Source organism: Symphodus melops (genome assembly GCF_947650265.1).
Source record: "Symphodus melops genome assembly, chromosome: 18".
NCBI lineage: Eukaryota > Metazoa > Chordata > Actinopteri > Labriformes > Labridae > Symphodus > Symphodus melops.
The window spans coordinates 7,153,778-7,175,004 of record NC_136708.1 but is presented as its reverse complement, the minus strand read 5'-3'; the positions used below and the strand labels follow the sequence as shown (position 1 = coordinate 7,175,004).

The 21,227-nt window shown below is 38.1% G+C and overlaps 1 protein-coding gene and 2 long non-coding RNA genes across 3 annotated transcripts; all 3 read left to right on the top strand.

Moving 5' to 3' along the window:
* Nucleotides 1-267: 267 nt before the first annotated feature.
* LOC306839879 (uncharacterized protein) lies at nt 268-3,361 on the top strand (the record flags this gene model as incomplete). Its single annotated transcript, XM_079368823.1, has 4 exons — nt 268-1,701; nt 1,927-2,085; nt 2,252-2,344; nt 3,035-3,361. Exons 1-4 carry the CDS (start codon nt 712-714, stop codon nt 3,359-3,361), a joined length of 1,569 nt encoding a protein of 522 aa, XP_079224949.1. The 5' UTR covers nt 268-711.
* A 10,673-nt stretch (nt 3,362-14,034) lies between these two features.
* LOC306839785 lies at nt 14,035-14,408 on the top strand. Its single transcript, XR_013781251.1, has 2 exons — nt 14,035-14,244; nt 14,359-14,408. It is a non-coding gene; the product is annotated as an uncharacterized lncRNA (long non-coding RNA).
* A 3,670-nt stretch (nt 14,409-18,078) lies between these two features.
* Nucleotides 18,079-20,130, top strand: LOC306839812. The gene is made up of 4 exons (XR_013781261.1): nt 18,079-18,117; nt 18,923-18,954; nt 19,712-19,747; nt 20,073-20,130. It is a non-coding gene; the product is annotated as an uncharacterized lncRNA (long non-coding RNA).
* The last annotated feature ends 1,097 nt before the right edge of the window (nt 20,131-21,227 follow it).

The window sequence follows — 21,227 nt, the reverse complement described above, 5'->3', positions numbered from 1 at the left end:
AGGTACTTAAGATATTGGGGTGTCATACTCAGCTTGCTAGATTATTGTTTACGCTGCTTATGTCAAAGATATATAAATGTAAATATTGGAAATGTCTTTGATATATCCTTAAACTTGCATTAGACAGTACATGTGACGTGTGGTGAGGTTTGGTCATGTTTGTGATTGCAACTTTTTTTTTTTAAAGTTGCCATGAATAGTTTTTTTCTGTCCCCATTCCTTTTTTCCGACCATCTGTTGAAATGAATAAAGTCAAGTCTGATGGTTGCCACTTTTCCAGAAAATGTGCAGCACTTTCTTCATGAGAGGAATGCCCAGCAGAACACAGTCCTTGTAGCATCTTCTGTCTGCATTGATGGCATTAAGTTCAGTGCTGACATGGTCATTTCAGTTGGATCGTGCTCTGGGCTTCCAGAATTCAGACAAATAGCAACGATTGTGGTGATCAATACCGACATAATATTTGTCTGCAGACACATGACCTCATGGTTTGATGAGCATCTTCGAGCATATGAGCTCTGCAGCAGCCATTTGTCCGCCCTCTTGGTAACCCAGATGTCTGAATTGAATGATATTTTCCCCTTGTCCCTTTACAGAGTTAGAGGGAAACAGTTTGTTACTTTGAAACGGTACATTGTATGCTGAAATGTAACACTGAAATGTGAAAATCTAACACAGATTTCTCCTATTTTCTCAGGTTAAGTTATCAAAATGGACCAAAAGTTATTGCTGAGAGTTGTCATTGATGAAGAGGATATTAGAAAAGTAACTTTAAATGAGAGACCGGATTCTATTGAAGATTTAAAAGTGCAACTGAAGGATAAACTGTCGCTGCAATATGACTTTAAACTGCAGTATGAAGATCAAGACTTCAGCAATGCTCTTTGCAATCTCACTGAAATAACAGATTTGCCTGATAAAGCTACACTGAAAATCATCCCTCTCATGACTCTGCATGTAACAGCCCTGCCATCGCCAACCACAACTTCAGACACTGAGTGCAGCACTGCAGACACTGAGATTCTCTCTAGCCCAGCAACATCACCTTTGTTGAGAAAACGGTGGCCAGAATTCTTTGATATACCCAATTTCTCAGTTGATGTTGCATACAGACTCAGACAAGGAGATCTTGCTTTTATGAAAGATGGCACACGAACAGCTCTGACTCGAGATATGAAGCATGACATACTGGAAAAGCTTGCAGAGACAATGTACTCTTACAAGGCTTATCCTGAAGACGACAACTTCAGCAGTGTTGCAAAAGCATTGATTAGCAAGCACCCTGGCCTAACTGAGCCTGGTTCTCAGCCAGGATGGTACGGCTGGAAGAACAGTCTTAAATTTAAGATGGCTAACTACCGAACTAAGCTTCGAAAAGCTGGATGTGAGGATGTCTCAATCAATGGGGGTAAAAGGAGTAAAGGCAACCCAGAGGGAGACTCATCCAGCAAGAACATTAAACGGCCAAAAAGAGGCGAAGCAAACTATCTGCCGAATTTACCTGAAGGACATAATGAAACAAGTCTTGAAAATGACAGACAGACTCTCATTGAGGAAATGAAGAAAAGAAGACCAAATGGCATCCTCATCTCCAAAATGATGGACCAGACATTCCCACTACGCAGACAAGAGATAGTTAAAAATGAGCCTGAGGTGAAGAACATGATTGAAAGATGGCCAGCACTGTTCACGGAAAGACAGGTAAGCCATGATCAAAGCCATGAGGCCAGAAATATCAGTTGTAGGATCATAAACTCTGTTGTTTTGTTTGTTTTACACAAGATAATACAAATCAATATTTTCTGTTGGTAAAAAAGTGGCATGGACTATTCTCATTTGTTTGAAAACAGTGTTACACATTTAGCAAGCTGGAAGCATACCTCAACTTTCTATGTTATAAGCAGACATTCCCCTTTTATTTTTCAGGTATTTGCTGAGTTTAATAGAATTGCCAGCAAGAATCTTGAGGGAGAATTCTTTGAGGCTCTTGACCAGCACACGCCACGTTTCATCAAACTCTTCAGATCCAAAAAGGGAACTGTTGGACAGAAACTGACGGAGTTAATGCAGCAAATCAACTTGGTGGTAAGTAATTTCATATCGTTAAGGTATTGTTAATTTAATGTATATTTATAACACTACTTCAAAATTAGAACCTTAATACAGACTAACCTATTTTGCTCCTTGTCTGACTTGGATTGTGCCTTTATAAATTTGTCTCCTAGCTGATCTTTTGTGTCTCTATCATTAGACATCAGATGTGACTTCACTGCGCTCCGTTGTCCTCAAAGGCATTCCCGTTGTAGTTGGCGATGACTCCAGTGAATTCTACAAGACATGCTTGGTAAGTACTTCCACACAAAAAAGTACAAATACATTTTTGACAAATCATATTCATTACTCAGAATAGAGCAATGCAACTATATCTGCACAATAATCAGGAAAGTCTGTAGGTTTCTGTACAGCGACACATGTTTTGGGCTCAAGTTCCTCCACTTGTCTGATAGATATGTAAACAATAATTTAACTAGGGTAGGGAGGGGGGGTGCGAGGCGCCAAAATGTAAAAAGTAAGCCGCTGCGATGGATGTTGGGGTCCAATTAATGAAGAATATACTTTGGGGGGGGGGGCACCAAATTTTAATCACCTGTTCCTTGGCCCATTATCAACATTTCCTGAAAATTCCATCAAAATCCGTTCATAACTTTTCAAGTTATTTTGCTAACAGACTGACAGACAAACACCAGCAAAAACATAATCTCCGCTTCGCGCTTGGCGGAGGTAATACAATTGCAGGAGTTGTAATCAGTAGTAAAAAATCAGTGTCACTGGTCAAAAATGTACTTACTACTATGCTTCTATAGCTTTTGTTTTTTATGCCACATATATTTTATTGGCTACAGTGCAGCGTGCATGTATATTCAGAGCTCTATTCTCCAAGAAATGAAAAACACCCAAAAATATTCTAAGAAGAAGATTAAATCCGTTGGGATACAAGCATAACTTGCTGATATATGTTGTGTTTCTTTTGTAGGATTCAACAAGAGATGAGGCCCTAGCATCTGTTACGGTTGGTGTGCTTACTGTTCTCAGTGAAGACAGTCTTCAAGAGGGTCCAAGCTCAATGTACCTTCAGCCCATCTCCACAGCAATCGTACTTGAGGGAGGTATTGTCATCGACAACATTAAAGACTTTCCTCAAGCAGTTTGCCTGTTATTTGGGCTTACATATGCTTTACACTTGGATTACCCAAAATGCATGGAAAATACACTCAAATTCATTCAGACTGTAATGCTTGGGTTGGGGAAGAAAACCCTCCCGCCAAAACTGCTTACTCTGAAAAACAGTCTACTGGCTTAGACCAGTGAAGACTCATACGCTAACAGATAGCACTTGGTTGAAACATTATTGTTGTGATAAAAGAGTTGAATACTTTTTGAAATGTTACTCTCTGTTGTGAGAGAAAAGTTAGAAGCTTTTGTGAAATGTTACACTCTACTGTTACAAGTGTAAAGTTTTATACTTTGTAAAATATTGCTCTCTATTGTTATGAGGGAATAGTTAAATACTTGAATTTTTACTTGTGAAAGAAAAGTCAGAGTTTTGTGATAGTGTTTTGAAAAGTAAGACAAAGGAGGCAAGAATAAAATGGCCGGCAATGCATCGAGCAATGGTTTTGCATTTATACTCTGGAAAGTTTTAATCAAGTTCTTCTGATATGTGATCCAAATACCTACAAGTGTTGATCTTTTCTAGGAAAGTGTTGTTTTGTTTGAACCCAGGACTGATGCTAAATTTGAGAAAAAACTGTTTGTTGTAATCCGTTTCATCAGAAATGCACTTAAATATTTTCACAGTCATGTGGTGAACAGGTGCCACGACACCAGATTGCTTATAGGTCAGGGGTCCCCAATCCTGGTCCTCGAGGGCCACCATCCTGCATGTTTTAGATGCTTCCCTCTTCCAACACACCTGATTCAAATGATCAGCTCATCATCAAGCTCTGCAGAGGCCTGATAACGATCCTGATCATTTGAATCAGGTGTGTTGGAAGAGGGAAACATCTAAAACATGCTGGATAGGGGCTCTCGAGGACCAGGATTGGGCACCCCTGTTATATAGGTCTTTCTATTAAGGTGCAAGGAAAAATCCATAAAAATGGGTTTCATTTTGCTTGACTACAATAATACAATATATGCACATTTCATGTTCCGCTGTTGTTTGAGCTAATGGTTACATACTTGAATATACACAAGATTAATATTTGGGGACATGATACTGCACTCTTGAGGCTGAACAATAGATGAAATTCATATTGCTATGGTAAGTGTAACTAACATTACAAAAACTACAGACAATTTAAAAGTAGTTTAAAAATACATTTTACATATGACAGGATGGAGAACAGTTTTTTTATTGATAGTTGTAAGGTCATTATAAAAGAATTGAGATTTAAAATACAAAGCAAGCAAAAGTAAATTTTAAATTGGACAGTGTTGAAATCATAATAAAATGGCAATATTATACACATTTATTGTTCAGCCCATATCTATCCAATATTCAACTTTGGTTTAATTACTTTTGTGCATTTGAAAATAAATGTTTTAATGCTACAGAATCAAACTAAAGAGTGTTTTCAATGCATTGTTTTAAGGTAGTTACATTTCACATAATGTATTTATAGATAAATTAAATTTTGTTTCTCTCACTTCAGGGAAACACATTTTTTTAATTAGGTGAACATAAAAAATAATGAGTGATTAGAACTAAGTGTTAAGTTGTGATTATTGATTGATTTAAGTAGCGTTAAATTTGTTCTAATCAGTGCAGAAAAAACAAAAAAATTAAGTTATCACAAAGAATGACCTAAGTTGCATGAACTTAAAACAAATATGTAAGTAAAGTATTGCACGCTCAAAATAATTAAGTTGTCTTTACTCATCATATTTAAGTCAACTTTACTAAATTTTTTTGAGGCAACGAGTTTGCATACTTTTTTTAAGTAAGGTCAACTTATTATGTTTTACAGTGTAGGTGGATCAGTACATAACGTTTCATCCCTATATACTAAACAACACGGAGCATGATCTGAAATTGCAATATTTTCATATAAACATTTTTTTACCTTAGATAATAAATCAGAAGAGATTAAAAAATAATCAATCCGTGAGTATGTCTGGAATGTTGCAGAATAACAGGAGTAAACTTTGGTTTGTTGGTGTAGCTCTCTCCAAATGTCAAGCAATTTTAAATCTTTCATGAATCTTTTTATGGTTAATCTGCTGTTGTTAGGAGATTGGTCTGCACCTGTAGACCTATCCCAGCTCGGGACAAGCGCACAGTTAAAGTCCCCAGCAATTACATATTGACCCGGCAGTGTTGCAAGCAAAAGAAACAGGTCCTCATAGAACCCTGAGTCATCTGAGTTAGGACCATACACGTTTACCAAATTTAAATTTTCTAGCAATATGGATCCTTGAATTATCAAATATCTGCCCCTCTTGTCTTTAATAACATTGTTGACACAGAATGGAACCGATTCATGTATTAGAGTCATCACTCCTCTTGACCGTGAAGAAAATGCTGCTGTAAATACATGACCCTGCCACCTTCTCCTAACCCTTTTTTCATCCTCCTCCACTAAATGTGTCTCTTGCAGAAATATAATTTTAGATTCCATGTCCTTTAACTTCGTCATGACTTGTTTTACCTTTTTAAAACGTTGAAGTCCCCTGCAATTCCATGTAACAAAATTAATATCTTTTCCATGTACCATTTTAACAATTCAAATTAAATTTAACGAAAAGCTGAGTACTACCTCGCTCAACCAAGTAAATGTCACATTCTTTATGATTACATAAAAATATAACAACATTTTTTTGAGAAGCTTAACATGGCCCAACACAAGAACACGACAAACTGAAACAAACTCCCTCACCATTCCCCACCTCTGCAGGTGACCCTCCCTCCTCTTTACACCTCCCATTAGTGCGTGTGGCTGTTCCACACAATGTGAGGAGCAGTCTAACCACTCTACTCTAACCAAAACAAAACCAACAAACCCGCCGCCGCTCGCGCTTAACTATAAGTAATTGTTTACTCTTTACCGCTAGTCTATAAAGTAACTTGCATGAAAAGTCCGTCTTCATGATATTTGCACGCCTTATATCCTAAAGAAATACACAATATTGTCCATAGGCACTGATACAATCTCTTTGGCTTTGTGCAAACTTCAAACAGATAATAAACGAAAATATTGCTTGGCTTATGAAAACTAGTGCCCATTCTTCACTTTAGTAGTTTAGGATTACTCACTGTTGAAACAGAAAGTCATTTCAGTCCATCGTATTATTATCTTCCCCCTTCTTCTGAATCTTGTTTATCATCACACGTGCCTCAGCTGGGGACGTAAAGGAGTAAGTCTTCTCCTTGTAGGTCACCAGTAGCTTCCCTTGGTGTGTCACGCCGTGTCTCAGTCCCAGTTTACGCAGGTCTTCCCGAACAGAGTCAAACCGTTTCCGGAGCTGCTGCACACCTGCGGCAAGGTCTGGATAAAGCCGAATCCACTGTCCCTCGTAGCGAATGTCCCCTTTAGCCTTTGCTGCGTTTAGGATAGTCTCCTTATCCCTGTAGTTGAGGAATCTCATTATCAACGTGCGGGGCGCCGCGGTGCCTTCTCGCCGTGGGCCAATTCGGTGCGCCCTTTCAATGAGCACCGGGTTCTGTAAAGTGATGCCCAGAACCTCCGGTAGCCACTTTTCCAAAAACTTACACGGGTCTCTTCCCTCTGTAGATTCAGCCAAATTAATAAGCCTAACATTATTTCGTCTTGAACGTGTCTCCAAGTCCATTACTTTGTCCTCCAAGGTTTTCTGCTTCGACTCCAATGTGTCAACTTTAGCCCGCAGGGTTTCAACTTCGTCCTCGTTGCTAGATATGCGTATTTCCGCTTGTGTCACCCGCTCAACGCAGTCTTTAATATCCTCCCGAATACTGTCAAGATCACTTTTAATGGCAGTAACTATGCAGAGTATTTCATCCACTTTGCTGCTCTGGGATCTTTCCTCACCCATTTCCACCGTCGTTGTTGCGGGAGGGATGCTATCGCTAGCGTTAGCTTTCTGGGTCTCACTTCGAAGGCCGTAGTCCGTCAGCTTTGGCTGTTTTATTTTCACGCTGGTTTCTTGAATGGCTTTAGCTACTTTAGGTGGCATTATTTGTCCCCACAGACAATGCAAACAGTAGTATGCGGTATAGAGTACAAATGTGTACAAAAATGTAGCACGAACAGCGGAGCGGTCAAAAACACGTCTTGTTACATGGCCGCCTTAACAGGAAGTCCCTAAATTAAGTTTTACAAAGAAATCAAAAGTAGAACAATGATAAATAAATAACAGTGAGAAGTTGTCTGCAACATCATTTCATATTCTTTAGTTTTTGCAACAGTCCCTTTAAATATAAAACACAATGAAATAAACAGGTGAACAGAAGGAAGAAAAGAAGAGGAGGCTTTTATTTGATTCTCCGCAAACGGAGGGGTAGTGGGTAGGGCTAGGGTGTAGTGGACGATTTGAAAAAGACCCCAAGTGTCTTATTTGCAGTCTCCTCGGTCCTCGGCCGAACCGGAAGTAGTTCCAAAGCCGCCATGTTGAGGATCGTCCCAAAGCTCTTAAAGCGAACGGAGGAGAGAGGATCGAGGAGAGAGGAGGCTGATCCGAGGAGCGATGACCGAGGAGACACGAGAGCTGACTTCACGGAAGTCTTTTCACTGACAGACGCGCCCCTTCTCGTATATCACTCATTGATTGGACGCTGCAGAGGATCAGACTTCAGTGAAACTTCTCAACATGAGCAGAGTTTAATACGGGAGAAAAGACAGATATTAAAAAGACGCTAAACGGAGCGTGGGACATTTAAACAGATGATGAACATCAGTGAGTTTGTAAAGAGTCGGTCTGTGATGAGCTGGGATTAAACAGAGTCTGACATGAAGATTAACAACCAAATATGAAGCTCTATAACTTCTATCAAAGCAATACATGCTTCATGTTCTGTTCATCATCCCTCAGACTGTTTGAATGTCTGATGATGATGAGGATGACAGTTTGATGAAGAGGAGTCCGTTTTACATTCACACTTATTTATCTTCACAAAGTTTCATCATTTAGATTCTAATCAATCATTTTCAGTATCCTGACACATAAATATCCGTTTATAAAATACAGAGTTCGTTGTCTAAATACAGGCTAGGTTAAGTCCAAACTGTTTAATAATAATCAATAATTATAGACAATTAAAAATGAAATATTTTAGTCAGTAGTAACTGTGCTTTTGGTTATGAGTAGACTGCAGGTTGTTCTTCAGGTGTTTTAACACTGTAACTGTGTGTGTTTGATTAGAAATAATACAGTGTGTGTCCGTGCATCTCTGGTGGGCGGGACTAAGACGCAAGTGGAGGAGACAACTCGGAGGACACTCGGTGCAAATAAGACACTTGGGATGCACCCTACCCCAACCTCCGCTCCGGAGTGTGGACGACACAGGGTACATCCCAAGTGTCTTATTTGCACCGAGTGTCCTCCGAGCTGTCTCCTCCACTTGCGTCTTAGTCCCACCCACCGGAGATGCACGGAGGAAACGAAGCCGAGGAGAGATGACCGAGAAAATCAGCTTTAAGACACATGAGACGTCGTTTCCTCGACAGCGTCACATGACGCGACATCAGCTGATCACGTTCAGCTGTCAATCAGCCGAACAGCTGTTTATGTCCACACAAACACGCACTGTATTATTTCTCATCAAACACACACACACTGTATTATTTGTAATCAAACACACACAGTTACAGTGTTTAGTGTCTTTACCTGATAAAAAAACACCTGAAGAACAACCTGCAGTCTACTCATAACCAAAAGGACAGTTTCTACTGACTAAAAGATTTCATTTTGAATTGTCTATAATTATTGATTATTATTAAACAGTTTGGACTTGACCTAGCCTGTATTTAGACAACGAACTCTGTATTTTATAAACGGATATTTATGTGTCAGGATACTGAAAATGATTGACTAGAATCTAAATGATGAAACTTTGTGAAGATAAATAAGTGAGAATATAAAACGGAATCGTCTTCGTCAGACTCTTTTTAATCCCAGCTCATCACAGAGCGACTCTTTACAAACTCACTGATGTTCATCATCTGTTTAAATGTCCCACGCTCCGTTTAGCCTCTTTTTAATGTCCGTCTTTTCTCCAGTATTAAACTCTGCTCATGTTGAGAAGTTTCACTGAAGTCTGATCCTGTGCAGCGTCCAATCAGTGAGGGATATACGAGAAGGGGGCGCGTCTGTCAGTGAAAAGACTTCCGTGAAGTCAGCTCTCGTGTCTCCTCGGTCATCGCTCCTCGGATCAGCCTCCTCTCTCCTCGATCCTCTCTCCTCCGTTCGCTATAAAAGTTTTGGGACAATCCTCAACATGGCGGCTTTGGAACTACTTCCGGTTTGGCCGAGGACCGAGGAGACTGCAAATAAGACACTTGGGATCCACCCACAGTATAGACTGGTATAGTAATGACGTATTTTTGTAGGCCAACCCGAAAAAATGGCGCCGGTGGTTCCTACGTAAATTTGTCTATGGGATTTTTGCATTGGATTTTGGATCATTGCAGAAAATAAGCTCTGTGTCAAACACACGTTTCTGACGCTTTGCTGTTTTGTTCAGCGGGATAATCTTTACAGATGAACATCATTTATATGAAGTTTGAAGAGTTAATGCAGCCGAGAGAAGTAAAAAGCTAACGTTATGCGCTAGTGAACTACACCGCGGTCGATTTATAATGACGTCACGACCGTTATGCTTCATCGATCTAATCAGTGGATTTGACAAGATAGCTAAACGTTAGTTTAATAAGTTGTTTATTAACCTAATATTTGCAAGAGCACTGAAAAACATGACTAGAGGCTGTAAGGAGGATTAGGGAGAGAGTTCCCGGCAGTGATTTAGGCAGAAATGGGAAAACAGAGGGTGCAAAAAAAAATACAGGGGGTGCAAATTTTTTTCAGTGTCACTCACGGCGGCGCAGCACGGCGGAGCGGAGGTTATGTGCTCCCTAACACACTGGTTTTGAAGAAAACGGAAAAAGTCTCTAAATGGTGCATTCTGTTCAATAAGATGCATTGTTACACATTTTAGTTTTCACATTTTAGTTTTCCCAAGCTTGATAATGTTGATTTACTGTACAGCCCCTGCCCTGACACACCCCTTCATCATTTGACTGCAACTCACTTGGTTCATGTTGTCTAACCCCTTTGTTGGCCCACTACTTCTATCTGCACTTTCTTTAAAAAACAAACAACAAACAAATAAATTCATAATATTACATGTGTCATCCAGTAATAATAGATCCCTAGACCTTGATAAGTCAATCATCTGTCAACATATTCGAATGTGGCGCTGACCCGAAAAATTGGACCTAAACCCTGCAGTCCGTTGATTACAGCAAAGTTATCACTCTCACAGCTGTTAATGTGATGAGCACAAACTCATCAGAGACCGGAAAAGCAACAAGTTAAAGCCAGAAGCAGGGCAAAGCCACATAGCCTTTAAAGTGTTGAGGTAAAGTAAAGCCACATGCAAATTAATGTGAGCTCAAGTGACCTAGAACTCAGTGAAGCCTGTACATTGTATCGACACATTTCTCTCTCTCTCTCATATTTATTTATTAAAATCATACTGTAGCTTGTTAAAGAATGAACTGTCTTTCTCTTTTTTAGAGGCAAAAGGCTCGATAAGAGGAGGTGATTCTAGTCATACCTGACTGATATATGTTCTGTAGTTGAAGAGGTAGTCTGCAAATAAATGCTTTTGTGTGATTAATTGAAGGTCTATCAGTAATAATATAATTCATAAATATTTAATTTGTAAATAGTAGTAAATAGTCAGCTTGCTGACCTTCCAGGTGTCTCCTTTAATCAGGGCCTCAGATTGAGGAAGGTACTTTTAATTGGTATGGTAATGTAGGAGGGTTCGTCACTCAAGATATTTTATTTAGTTTATATGAATAATGATTAACATGCTTTTCTTCACTGTAGACAAGTGCCAGGTAACTGCTTTGTACGTACCATTTCATCCATATCATCTGCTGAAATATTTTGTGTCCATCCATATTGTGTATGTTCTTGTATACATTACTGCATACCTGCTTATACTTGGACCCATGAATAAGTAACCTTTTTGTAAAACTGAAATTCAGAATTCGCTTTGTTTTATTCTATTTAAAGGCAGTGGGATGAGCTGCGGGGAGTACGTGTGGGATCCACGCAAACAGTTTATTAGGCATGATGGTGGTGGTCACTTGATTGTCTTGTTTTTCCTTGCAGTGTAAGTTGAAGTGAAGTGCTGTCCAGTTATTGTTACAGGGGGCCATCGGGACGCATAGGTTTATAAAGACTATATGCCTTTAATACTGTATCCGCTCAAATAAGAGATGCTTATCTTTATAGAAAGTTCAGATGCTTTCCTAATAGGTACTGTAGATATAGATGCATTAATTCATTTATTTGATTTGGAAATGGATTACAGTATAAAAATCTTTGATTTATTTTGATTTATACTGCTTCTTTTGCCCTTTACCGTTTGTCCATCCCTCTCTACCTCGATACTATAACGTTCTTGGTCCACTCTGTCAGGAACCCTCTCCAATTCCTGTCACCACCTTTTTAAACCCTGACATGACACGACACCTATTTTCCTCAAATTTCCCCAGCATTCATGGTCTATAAAGCCCCCACCTGTTCATTTCCCCTCACAGCTGTAATCCTCATCTAATTTCTGTGAATCTCCTCCCATCTCTTAAGTCTATGTGTGAACCACTGCGATCTGGGTGACATTTCAACAGTCACGCCTGTCGTATTACACAGAGGGAGTCATCGCCCTCTAATCACGAACGATGGAAGATAAGTGCCATTAATGTGTGAAAGTAATGCTCAAATGCATGGAGGTAGGTTTCTCATTAATGTACATTGTTTTTTTTAATTGAGTGTTTTTTCATTGAGAGCAGAAAAAAGAGGAGACAAAGGAATCATAATAATAATCTAATTCTTTGACATGCCTCTCTGTTTCTGGGGCTGCCTGTTTAAGTTATATTATTTCCAGATTTATTGTCACCTAAGATGAGAAATGGTAAAAGTAATATGACGTGTGATGAATCAGTGGAAGTCCTCAGAAGGACAACTCACTATTCAGTTTGTTAGCAATCGGCTATTGTTGCAGGGTGGTGGATCTCAGGTTTTTGGCCACTGAAGAACAAAGTTGACTTTCTTGGAACTATCATTTTTCTGCAGTCTGAAAAAACTGACAACAGCAAGAATCTATTGATGGTCTGATGGTGTGCAGACCAAATACACGTATACATGCCAAGTTGCAATTATTGTTAAATTAATTATAGTGATATTTTGGCTTCATTAGGTTGAATATGTGCATTATACTGTATATCCAAGTAGAAAACATGTCTGTCTTGACAGATGAAGTTCACCGGCAACACCCAAATCAAACTTTCAGAATTTAACATGCGAGCAGCAGAAAGGAAATCAGTCTGCATCACTAAGGACCCCTCACATCCTCTCCACCACTTCTTTCAACTGTTCCCCTCAGGCAGCTGTTTCAGAGTATCATTAGCTAATAAGAAAACTTACAGAAACTGTCTGCTGATGCAACAATTTTTCCAGAATTGGCATAACTTATCCAAATCTTTATTATTAGTGTGAATGCTTCAAAGCATTGACACTATTGTTATCCAGTTCTTTATTATACCGATTCTTCTACTTCCGTACGTTTTTTGCTTCGCTTCTACTTTTGCACCGTTTGTGCTACTTTCACCGTTCAACTATCATACTGTTCAGCTTTTTCTGCTCATTATGGCTATGACTTTTCACGTTTTTACTACTTTTACTTTTTAAGTTATTTCACTTTTTTCACAAATTTTCAAAAAAAAATTCCCCATTGAAATGAATGGGATTTTTTTCCACTGTTCCACCTTTTTCTCAGCCTTACAACCTTTGCTCTGTTCCACGTAGAGACTTCATTTTTACTTTAAAACATTTTAAACTTTTTAAACTATACCTCCAAATGTTTGGTAATGTTTTTTGCTGTCTTCCACGTTTTTGAATGGGTGTGTATGTGGTGGGATTTTCAAAGCTAGAGTGAGTGACATCATCGTTAGAGTGCGGCAGAGTTGTGAGATTCTCTCAAAATCTCCCGAACAAATTGCTCTAGTGACCACAATTTTCACACCACATGACTAAATTTACCCTCAAAACGTAGGAAAACTTGTCCTCTCGCTCAAATTAAGATTTAAAGACAAACGGAGCAACGGTTTGGACACTGTGAGCTTCAAAGCGGCAGGTGGTCCAAAAAACTCTCCATTCGCGATAATGTTAAAAGAAACGAAAAATGTCAAATGAAAGCAAAATTGACTAAGTTTTTACATCGCTGTAGTTCCGACATTTCTTGGGTCCCAGACATAAAAATTACATCAACGCGTTCAGCTACCTCTCCTCTTGCTCATAAAATCATCATTCAGCCGCGAACTCTTCATTTTACCCCTTAAAATAAGCACTGAATAGGGAGATGTTTCCCCCGTTTTCTCAGTCGATGCTGCCAGCTGACTGCTGTTACTCTTGATTACAGCTACACACACAAACACCCTCCCCCACTCATGCACACACATGCATTGAACTTTATACTGTAAATGCTTTACTTTTTCATTTATTTCTTGATTGGCGGCTGTAGCTCAGTTGGTAGAGTCGTTGCCCCTCACTCGGAAGGTTGAGGGTTCGATCCCCAGCTCCTGCGAGCAATATGTCTGATGTGTCCTTCTTGTTCTTGTACAGATACTTTCACTTTCTTCTACTTCTTGTTCTACTTTTACTATTCCTACTTTTACTACATGATATTCTATCACTATTTGTTGTTCTTGTACAGACACTTTTTGTAACTGCCGCTCATGGCTAGTTTTGTTTGGCCAACCTTTTATTGTTTTATTGTTTCTGCTGTCGCTGAGGCGGAACTAATTATTTTTTGGCTCGTTCCGCACGTACCTGTTTTGCCGACGCACCTCAGAAAAGAACGTGCCACAGGACGACGAGCGGAGTATGTTAGACAAGATAAACCAAGACATTGAACAGAATTTAAAGAAGATTCATTTAATTCAGGATTAGCCTTCTAGATAACAAGCAGCCTACAAGGTACGTTAACGTTTTTATTGCTTGTTTGAAATATGCAAATTAGCCATGTGAGCCAATGTGCTAGCTACTTGTATGTATGTATGTGAACTTTGTGTTTTCTTTCCTTTAACCAAGTTCTCACGGGTTGGTCCTCGGGCCGAATAAACCTTGTCCATTAATCAAGACCTCGTGACTTGTGTCGTTATCTGGGGGAGCTACACTTTTACTTGTACTAATTTTTTTACTACTGTTTTTTCTGCTATTTCCTCTTCTTCTACGTCTTGTTCTTCTGCATTTAGTTCTTTTTCTGCTTCCACTTCTTTTACTACATTTTCTGATTCTATCACTATTTCTTGTACAGACACTTTTACTTTCTTCTACTTCTTGTTCTACTTTTACTAGTCCTACTTTTACTACATTTTCTTCTATCACTATTTCTTGTTCTTGTACAGATACTTTCACTTTCTTCTACTGCTTGTTCTACTTTTACTAGTCCTACTTTTACTACATTTTCTTCTATCCCTATTTCTTGTTCTTGTACTGATACTTTCACTTTCTTCTACTGCTTGTTCTACTTTTACTATTCTTACTTTTACTACATTTTCTTCTATCACTATTTCTTGTTCTTGTACAGACACGTTTACTTCTTGTACTAATTTTACTACTGTTTTTCTGCTATTTCCTCTTCTTCTACGTCTTGTTCTTCTGCTTTTAGTTCTTTTTCTGCTTCCACTTCTTCTTTTACTGCATTTTCTTATTCTATCACTATTTCTTGTTTTTGTACAGTCACTTTTACTTTCTTCTACTTCTTGTTCTACTTTTACTATTCCTACTTTTACTACATTTTCTTCTATCACTATTTCTTGTTCTTGTACAGATACTTTCACTTTCTTCTACTTCCTTTTCTCCTTTTACTACTTTTTTCTTCTTCCACTTTTCTTCTGCTATTTCCTCTTATTCCACTTTTCTTCCGCTATTTCCTCTTCTTCTACTTTTTCTGCTTTTGCTACATCTTCTATTACTATTTCTTGTTCTTCTGCAGATACTTTTACTTCTCCTGCTTCTTGTTTTAGTTTTGCTACTTTTTTCTGCTATTTCCTCTTCTTCTACTTCTTGTATTTCTGCTTTTGCTACATCTTCTTCTAGCAGTGTTTTGCAGCTACTTTTAATTCTTGTTCTACTTTTACTACTTTTCTCCTTCCACTTTCCTTGTGCTACATCTTCCACTATTTCTTCATCTTTAGCAAATTTTTCCGTTGCTTTTACTTATTCTTCTTCATTCAGCAGTGTTTTGCATAAAATTTTCGCAGGGAAACACACAACCACACACACACAGACACTAATCTTGACAGTGTAATTTCTCTATTTTTTCTTCTACTTCCTGCTTTCTCAGACTCTTCTTGTACTGTCTTCTTCGACTACTACTTTTACTTCTTTTACTTCTTGTTCTCCTGCTGCCTTTTTACTATTTCTTATTCTTCTACTGCTGGTACTTCTGTTACCACTGTTACTTCTTGTACTATTTCTTCTCATGCTACTGTAGCTTCAACTCCTACTTTTACTTCTAATAGATCTTATTCATCTTCTACTAATTCATTCGCTACTTCTGGTTCTTCTACTACTGATTTTAATCCTTCTACTTCTTGTTCTTCTGCCTTTAATTCTATTTCTTCTGCTATTTATTATTTTACTTCTTATTCTTTTGCTGCTCTTCTACTATTTATTATTATTTTACTTCTACTGCTGTTCATTCTACATATACTTTTACTTCTTCTATTTCTTGTTCTTGTACAACTTTTTATTCCCCTATACTCTTCTACTTTTTTCTTCTAGTTCAGCTTCATACTGTTTATAGCTCTTCTGCTAATATATCTCCTCCTCATACACTCTGATTATTCTGCGGTATTATATATACCTTCATCTACACTCTCACAGTTCTATAATATTATAACCTCTTCTCTTTCACGCAACCTATAGTATTAGACCTTCTCCTCCTCCCTCCTCTCACACTCCTATAGTAGTATACTTTCTACCACTTGTTCTTCTACTCTTCTTTTATTTCTATACTGCTGTTTCTTTTTTCTACTACTTTTACTTCCTCTTCTCCCTCTCTCTCTCTCTCTCTCTCTCTTGATACAATGATCGATCAATAACATGAAATGTCATTTTTGAAATGTAGAGTACTTGGTTTCCTCCAGTTATAAGGGATTGAATAATGTTTATATCATTTTTTTTTAATTTGCCTCCCTTCCACTCATCACTGGCCAATGCTTCCAATAAATGAGCTAACAAGTGACCCGCTTCACCATTGGACAAGTGCTGAAAAGTGCTTTAAAGTTGACCAACTTGCAGCAACATGGACAGCCTCATATTAAGGTGTGCTTATAGGCCTGTGAGTTTGTGTGTGTATGCGTGTGGTTGCGTTGGATTCCAAATGCATGCCTTTAATTGCTTTGGTGTTGCGCACCAACCAGCATGTACATAAATCAGCAACTATGCACTCGCCGACTGACAACAAAACTTTCGCACATGCGGTGTCTAAGTAATGACAAACAGACAGGCGAAGGTTTGATATTATATTTAAGTCACTTTAGGTGCTGTTATCTATATGACCACAACATTTTGCACAGGGTTGTTCCAGGGTGGGGTTCGTGACCAGTTAAGACCTTTCTCTAGCTCACTTGTCAAAGTCACGCTTTGAGAAGACGGGGGACAATTTCAGAACATATTGTCATGATATTTTAAGTTATTTATGGTGTCATGACAAGGGTGAGTAAGTAATACACCTCACCTCTGCATTATTCTTTCCTTCTACGCTCTGGAGCTGCTGTGTCTAGTTCCTACTGTGTCGTTGTCTTTGTACTTTTAAATAATCACAGATATAACAAACATGTATATCTAACAGATTATACTATAAACCTATCATAAAGATATAGAGAATTCAGTTTGATTCAATAAAAAATGTGATTAATGCAAAGAATATAGTGGGCGAAATGCAGTAGATAGATAGATAGATACTTTATTGATCCCGAGGGAAATTCAGGGCATCCAGTAGCAGTATACAGACAGGCAGGACACAAGACATTGCTTACAATACACACCCGCAGTCCCCCCCCCTTTCAAGGAACAAAAACACATTCTGGGTTTTAGAAATAAGGCATAATATTCTCTTTTACCCACATTTACCATGGGAGAAAGGGATAGTTTAAATATTTTACTTTACAACCGGAGAGTCCTACTTTTGAGCTAGTTAGCTTGTTGCTAGCTGCCAATGACTCAGCAGAAAGTTGAACTTTTAGTAACATCCGGTTAGAGGGCGAAAGGTTTCTGTACACATAATGCCATTTGCTAGTTATGTGTTAGTACACTGCCAACTACAGAGAAGCTACCCTTTATATTATGTAAGAGACGAAACTAACTAATACAAATGACACGTATAGTTAATGCTTCAACTTTTCAATCATCATGTGAGCACCGCATCATGCGCGTGCTGAGGTCTTAAAGACGTTTGCATCTCTGAATCACAGCAGTGATGACATTGAAATAAAACATGTGGTAATAAACAATTTACTACTGATATTTAGTCTAAGTAATATATGTCGCCAAATGTTCATTTATGACTATTTTTCTGTATAGAAGCTTTTACATATTTAAATAATACTGGTTTTATCAAACTGCAGAGAGATATTTTGTTAGTAGATGTTTTTTTTTTTCTCATACAGCTTTATTTTAGAGTTTTTATTGTTGAGCTTTGGTAATAAAACCCCTCAAATATGTTGAATTAAAAAAATTTTTTTTTTTCTTTTCTTCCTCCTACACCACTCATCTACCGCCATCTACCATCACTTCCTTTTGCTTTTAAAACTGACTGGACTCCTTCCCCCCATCAGAAGAGTAAGTATGCACACATGAATCATGATTTTACCATCACTGAGTAAAAATATTACAGATTTTGAGCGTGTGCTGCCTCTCGAGCAGTAGCAGCACATTGTTGTTGTCATTCTTTGTCGACACGCAGCCCTTAATTTGTACTGTATAGTGAAAAAGAATTTCCCCTCGGGGACAATAAAGTCAAAGTCTGTCGAACAAACGTTTGCCTTTTTAAAATGCTATTAACACCATTTAGCCTCTGATTCTACAACTTACCCTTAATGTGTGACTTGTATGTTATCTGAAGCCTGTATGTGAAATAACTCTGGAATAGAACTGTCACTGTGAATGTACATATATGTAAATGTATACTATTTTATTTAAATCACCATCTGTGGACACTCTTTAATATAAATGTAAAGATAACTACGTCATGTTTACTTAAGCATCTTTTGCACACTACTCATCACAGCACTATTATCTTATTTAGTCTTGGACATTTTATTTATTTGACTCTCACTTGCATGTCACATGACCTGAATTATTCAGCCTTAGTTTCAAACATTTATATCATCCTGGTTATATCAAACTGCAGAGAGGTACTTTGATCATGTGTCACCTGATTAACAGAATTGTGTCATATTAATTTGCTGAAGATCTAATGAAGCTGCAGAAACAAGGAAGATTTAGTTGGCCCAATTCAAGGTTTATATATTCAACATATTCAGATAAAGAATCCACCCTGAAACTACTTGGATCAAGCAGTGACATGTTTCTGTAATTTTAACCTGTTTTAACAGAGCACTTTTTCTGTTCTTTGTCTTTTCAGATCATCTTTGACACCCTGCTCAAATCTAAACGGTAAGAACACTGAGAAAAAGTGTTTGGCTGCCAAACTAATACATCATTACTTAGCGTTATTGAACCTCACCATATTAACATGTAATTTATTTATTTTTGATAGTATGGCTTCCTACATCCTGTAAATATAGGAAATGTATTTTAATAACACCAAGCGAATCATATTTTGACACACACGTTCATCATCAAAAACAGTCCTGTAGTCTGGTGGACGTTAGGCTAACAAGCTTCACTTCCTCAGTGTCCTCTTCATTGACTTTGATAGGTGTGTTTTTGTTTGTGCTGTCATTCATGTGATGCTTTTATACACAGCTGAAGTCCATAACAAGTGCATGAAGTAATTTAAAGTTTAACCACAGCTGTCTTCATACACCAGGAGAGAATCATTATTAATACGACCTTACAGTAAAGACACTTTAGAGCGACACTTGTTGTTTCCTTTCTCTGTGATCTATTGTAACATGTTTGATACCAACATGATTATTATAATCTACTGATTTATATTTCACTCGTGTCTTCAAAACTGACTCGCTGCCTAAAAATAAATTCTTCAAGAAAAAATGATCTGTTAAATGTCAGTGTTTAAAGTTCATTTAAGTGGCTGTTGGCTCAGCGTTACAGTTCACCTCAAGTATTTAGTTTACATGAATAAATAACATGAAATAAAGACAAGAATTCTGGTCCTGAAGATGTTTGAATGAGCTGTGAGATGTTTCTACAGTGAAATAAAATATTTGTCTCCTTCTCTTAACGGCAGACCGTCGTTGACACCCTCCCTTCCAAACCCTGAAATGTGAGTTCACATGCATGAATTATAATTTTGATGTCATGACACACATTTAAAGTCATCTTATTACCATTTGGCCTCAGCCAGAAATCACTTATTGAGAATGTAAACAGTTGAAAAGTTTCCATTAAACAATAGAAAACACATTTTGACACTTTCCAAATGAAACTTAACAGTCGAGTTAGTAACTGGAAATAAAGCTTAGAGCTGGCACAAATTCTACTTTGATTATTAATAGAAGTTGGAATAAGATGTTTGTTTACATGATATTAACTCGAAAATATCACTTTGTCCCCAATCCTCTCCACACCTTTTGTCCTTCATCTGACAGCAGACCATCATCGTGAGGCAGCCAGTCTGCAGTAAGTTCTCTCTCTCTCTCTCTCTCTCTCTCACACACACACAGTTCTAAATTTGTCTTTTCTGACAGACATCAGTTCTTTGATTGATTTGATATAGCCTTGTTGATATATTCAATAATTTGACTGAAATTTGATAATAAAAAGAAAAGAAAAGATAAAAAGAACTGTAGTTGTTCCTGAACGTTGTTGCTGAGGAGACCTGTTTGGTTTGTATCAAAGGTTTGATTGCAAATTGATTCACACTCATCAGTTTTTATTGATATCAGTATAAATAATCATAAAAGTAAAACTACTTGATACAGCAGTTATTTTCACACACATTGTTTAGTAATTCATTTGTCAAAGGTTTTCTGTTGTGATATAACTTGATCTGTAAAATAAAAGATATCTTGCAGGGAGACATATTTGGAGTGGCTGTTCCCTTTCTGCAGACTGAGAGTTCTACCACAGGATCACTCATCCATCACCACCACCACTGTGTTCCTGATTTAAAATAAAAACTTTGAAAAATTTACTTTACTAGCGTATCATATTACCAGCTAACGTATAAAACAGTTAAAGCAGCACAATGCCAAGGAAGAATAAGAGATCTCAAGCCCAAAGCCTCCGCTGGCAGAAGTCAGGTGATATGAAGTGTGTAACAGTTTCTCAGAGCAGTGAGGAGGTAAAGAGAGCCACAGCACCTGATCCTGAGAGTAGGAACCAAGGTCAAATGTCATCATGTGTACCACAGGTATCTTATGCAGACATGGTGAAGAGAGTACGTGATCCAGCTCAGTCTTTGCAGGAGAACAAAGTAGGTCCAAGTGATGAGCAACATGTAGCACAGGTATCTAAATCAGGCTTTGTGAAGAGAGGCAGTCACTCTGATCCACATACTGCAGGCCCTTCTCTGTCTCAGCACATCAGCAGCACAGGTCAAACTGTTCAGTCTGACTCCACCCAGGTATCTTATGCAGATCATTTAAAGAGACAGGACACGTTTGTAACAGGCCCATCTCATGCAGACAGTGTAAACACTGGAGGTGATGAACAAAGTGTCAGTGCATCCAGAAGCCAGGCTTCTCTTAAATACAGCTCTAGAACCAGAAATAAGCAATGTACCTGTAACTCACTCACATTTC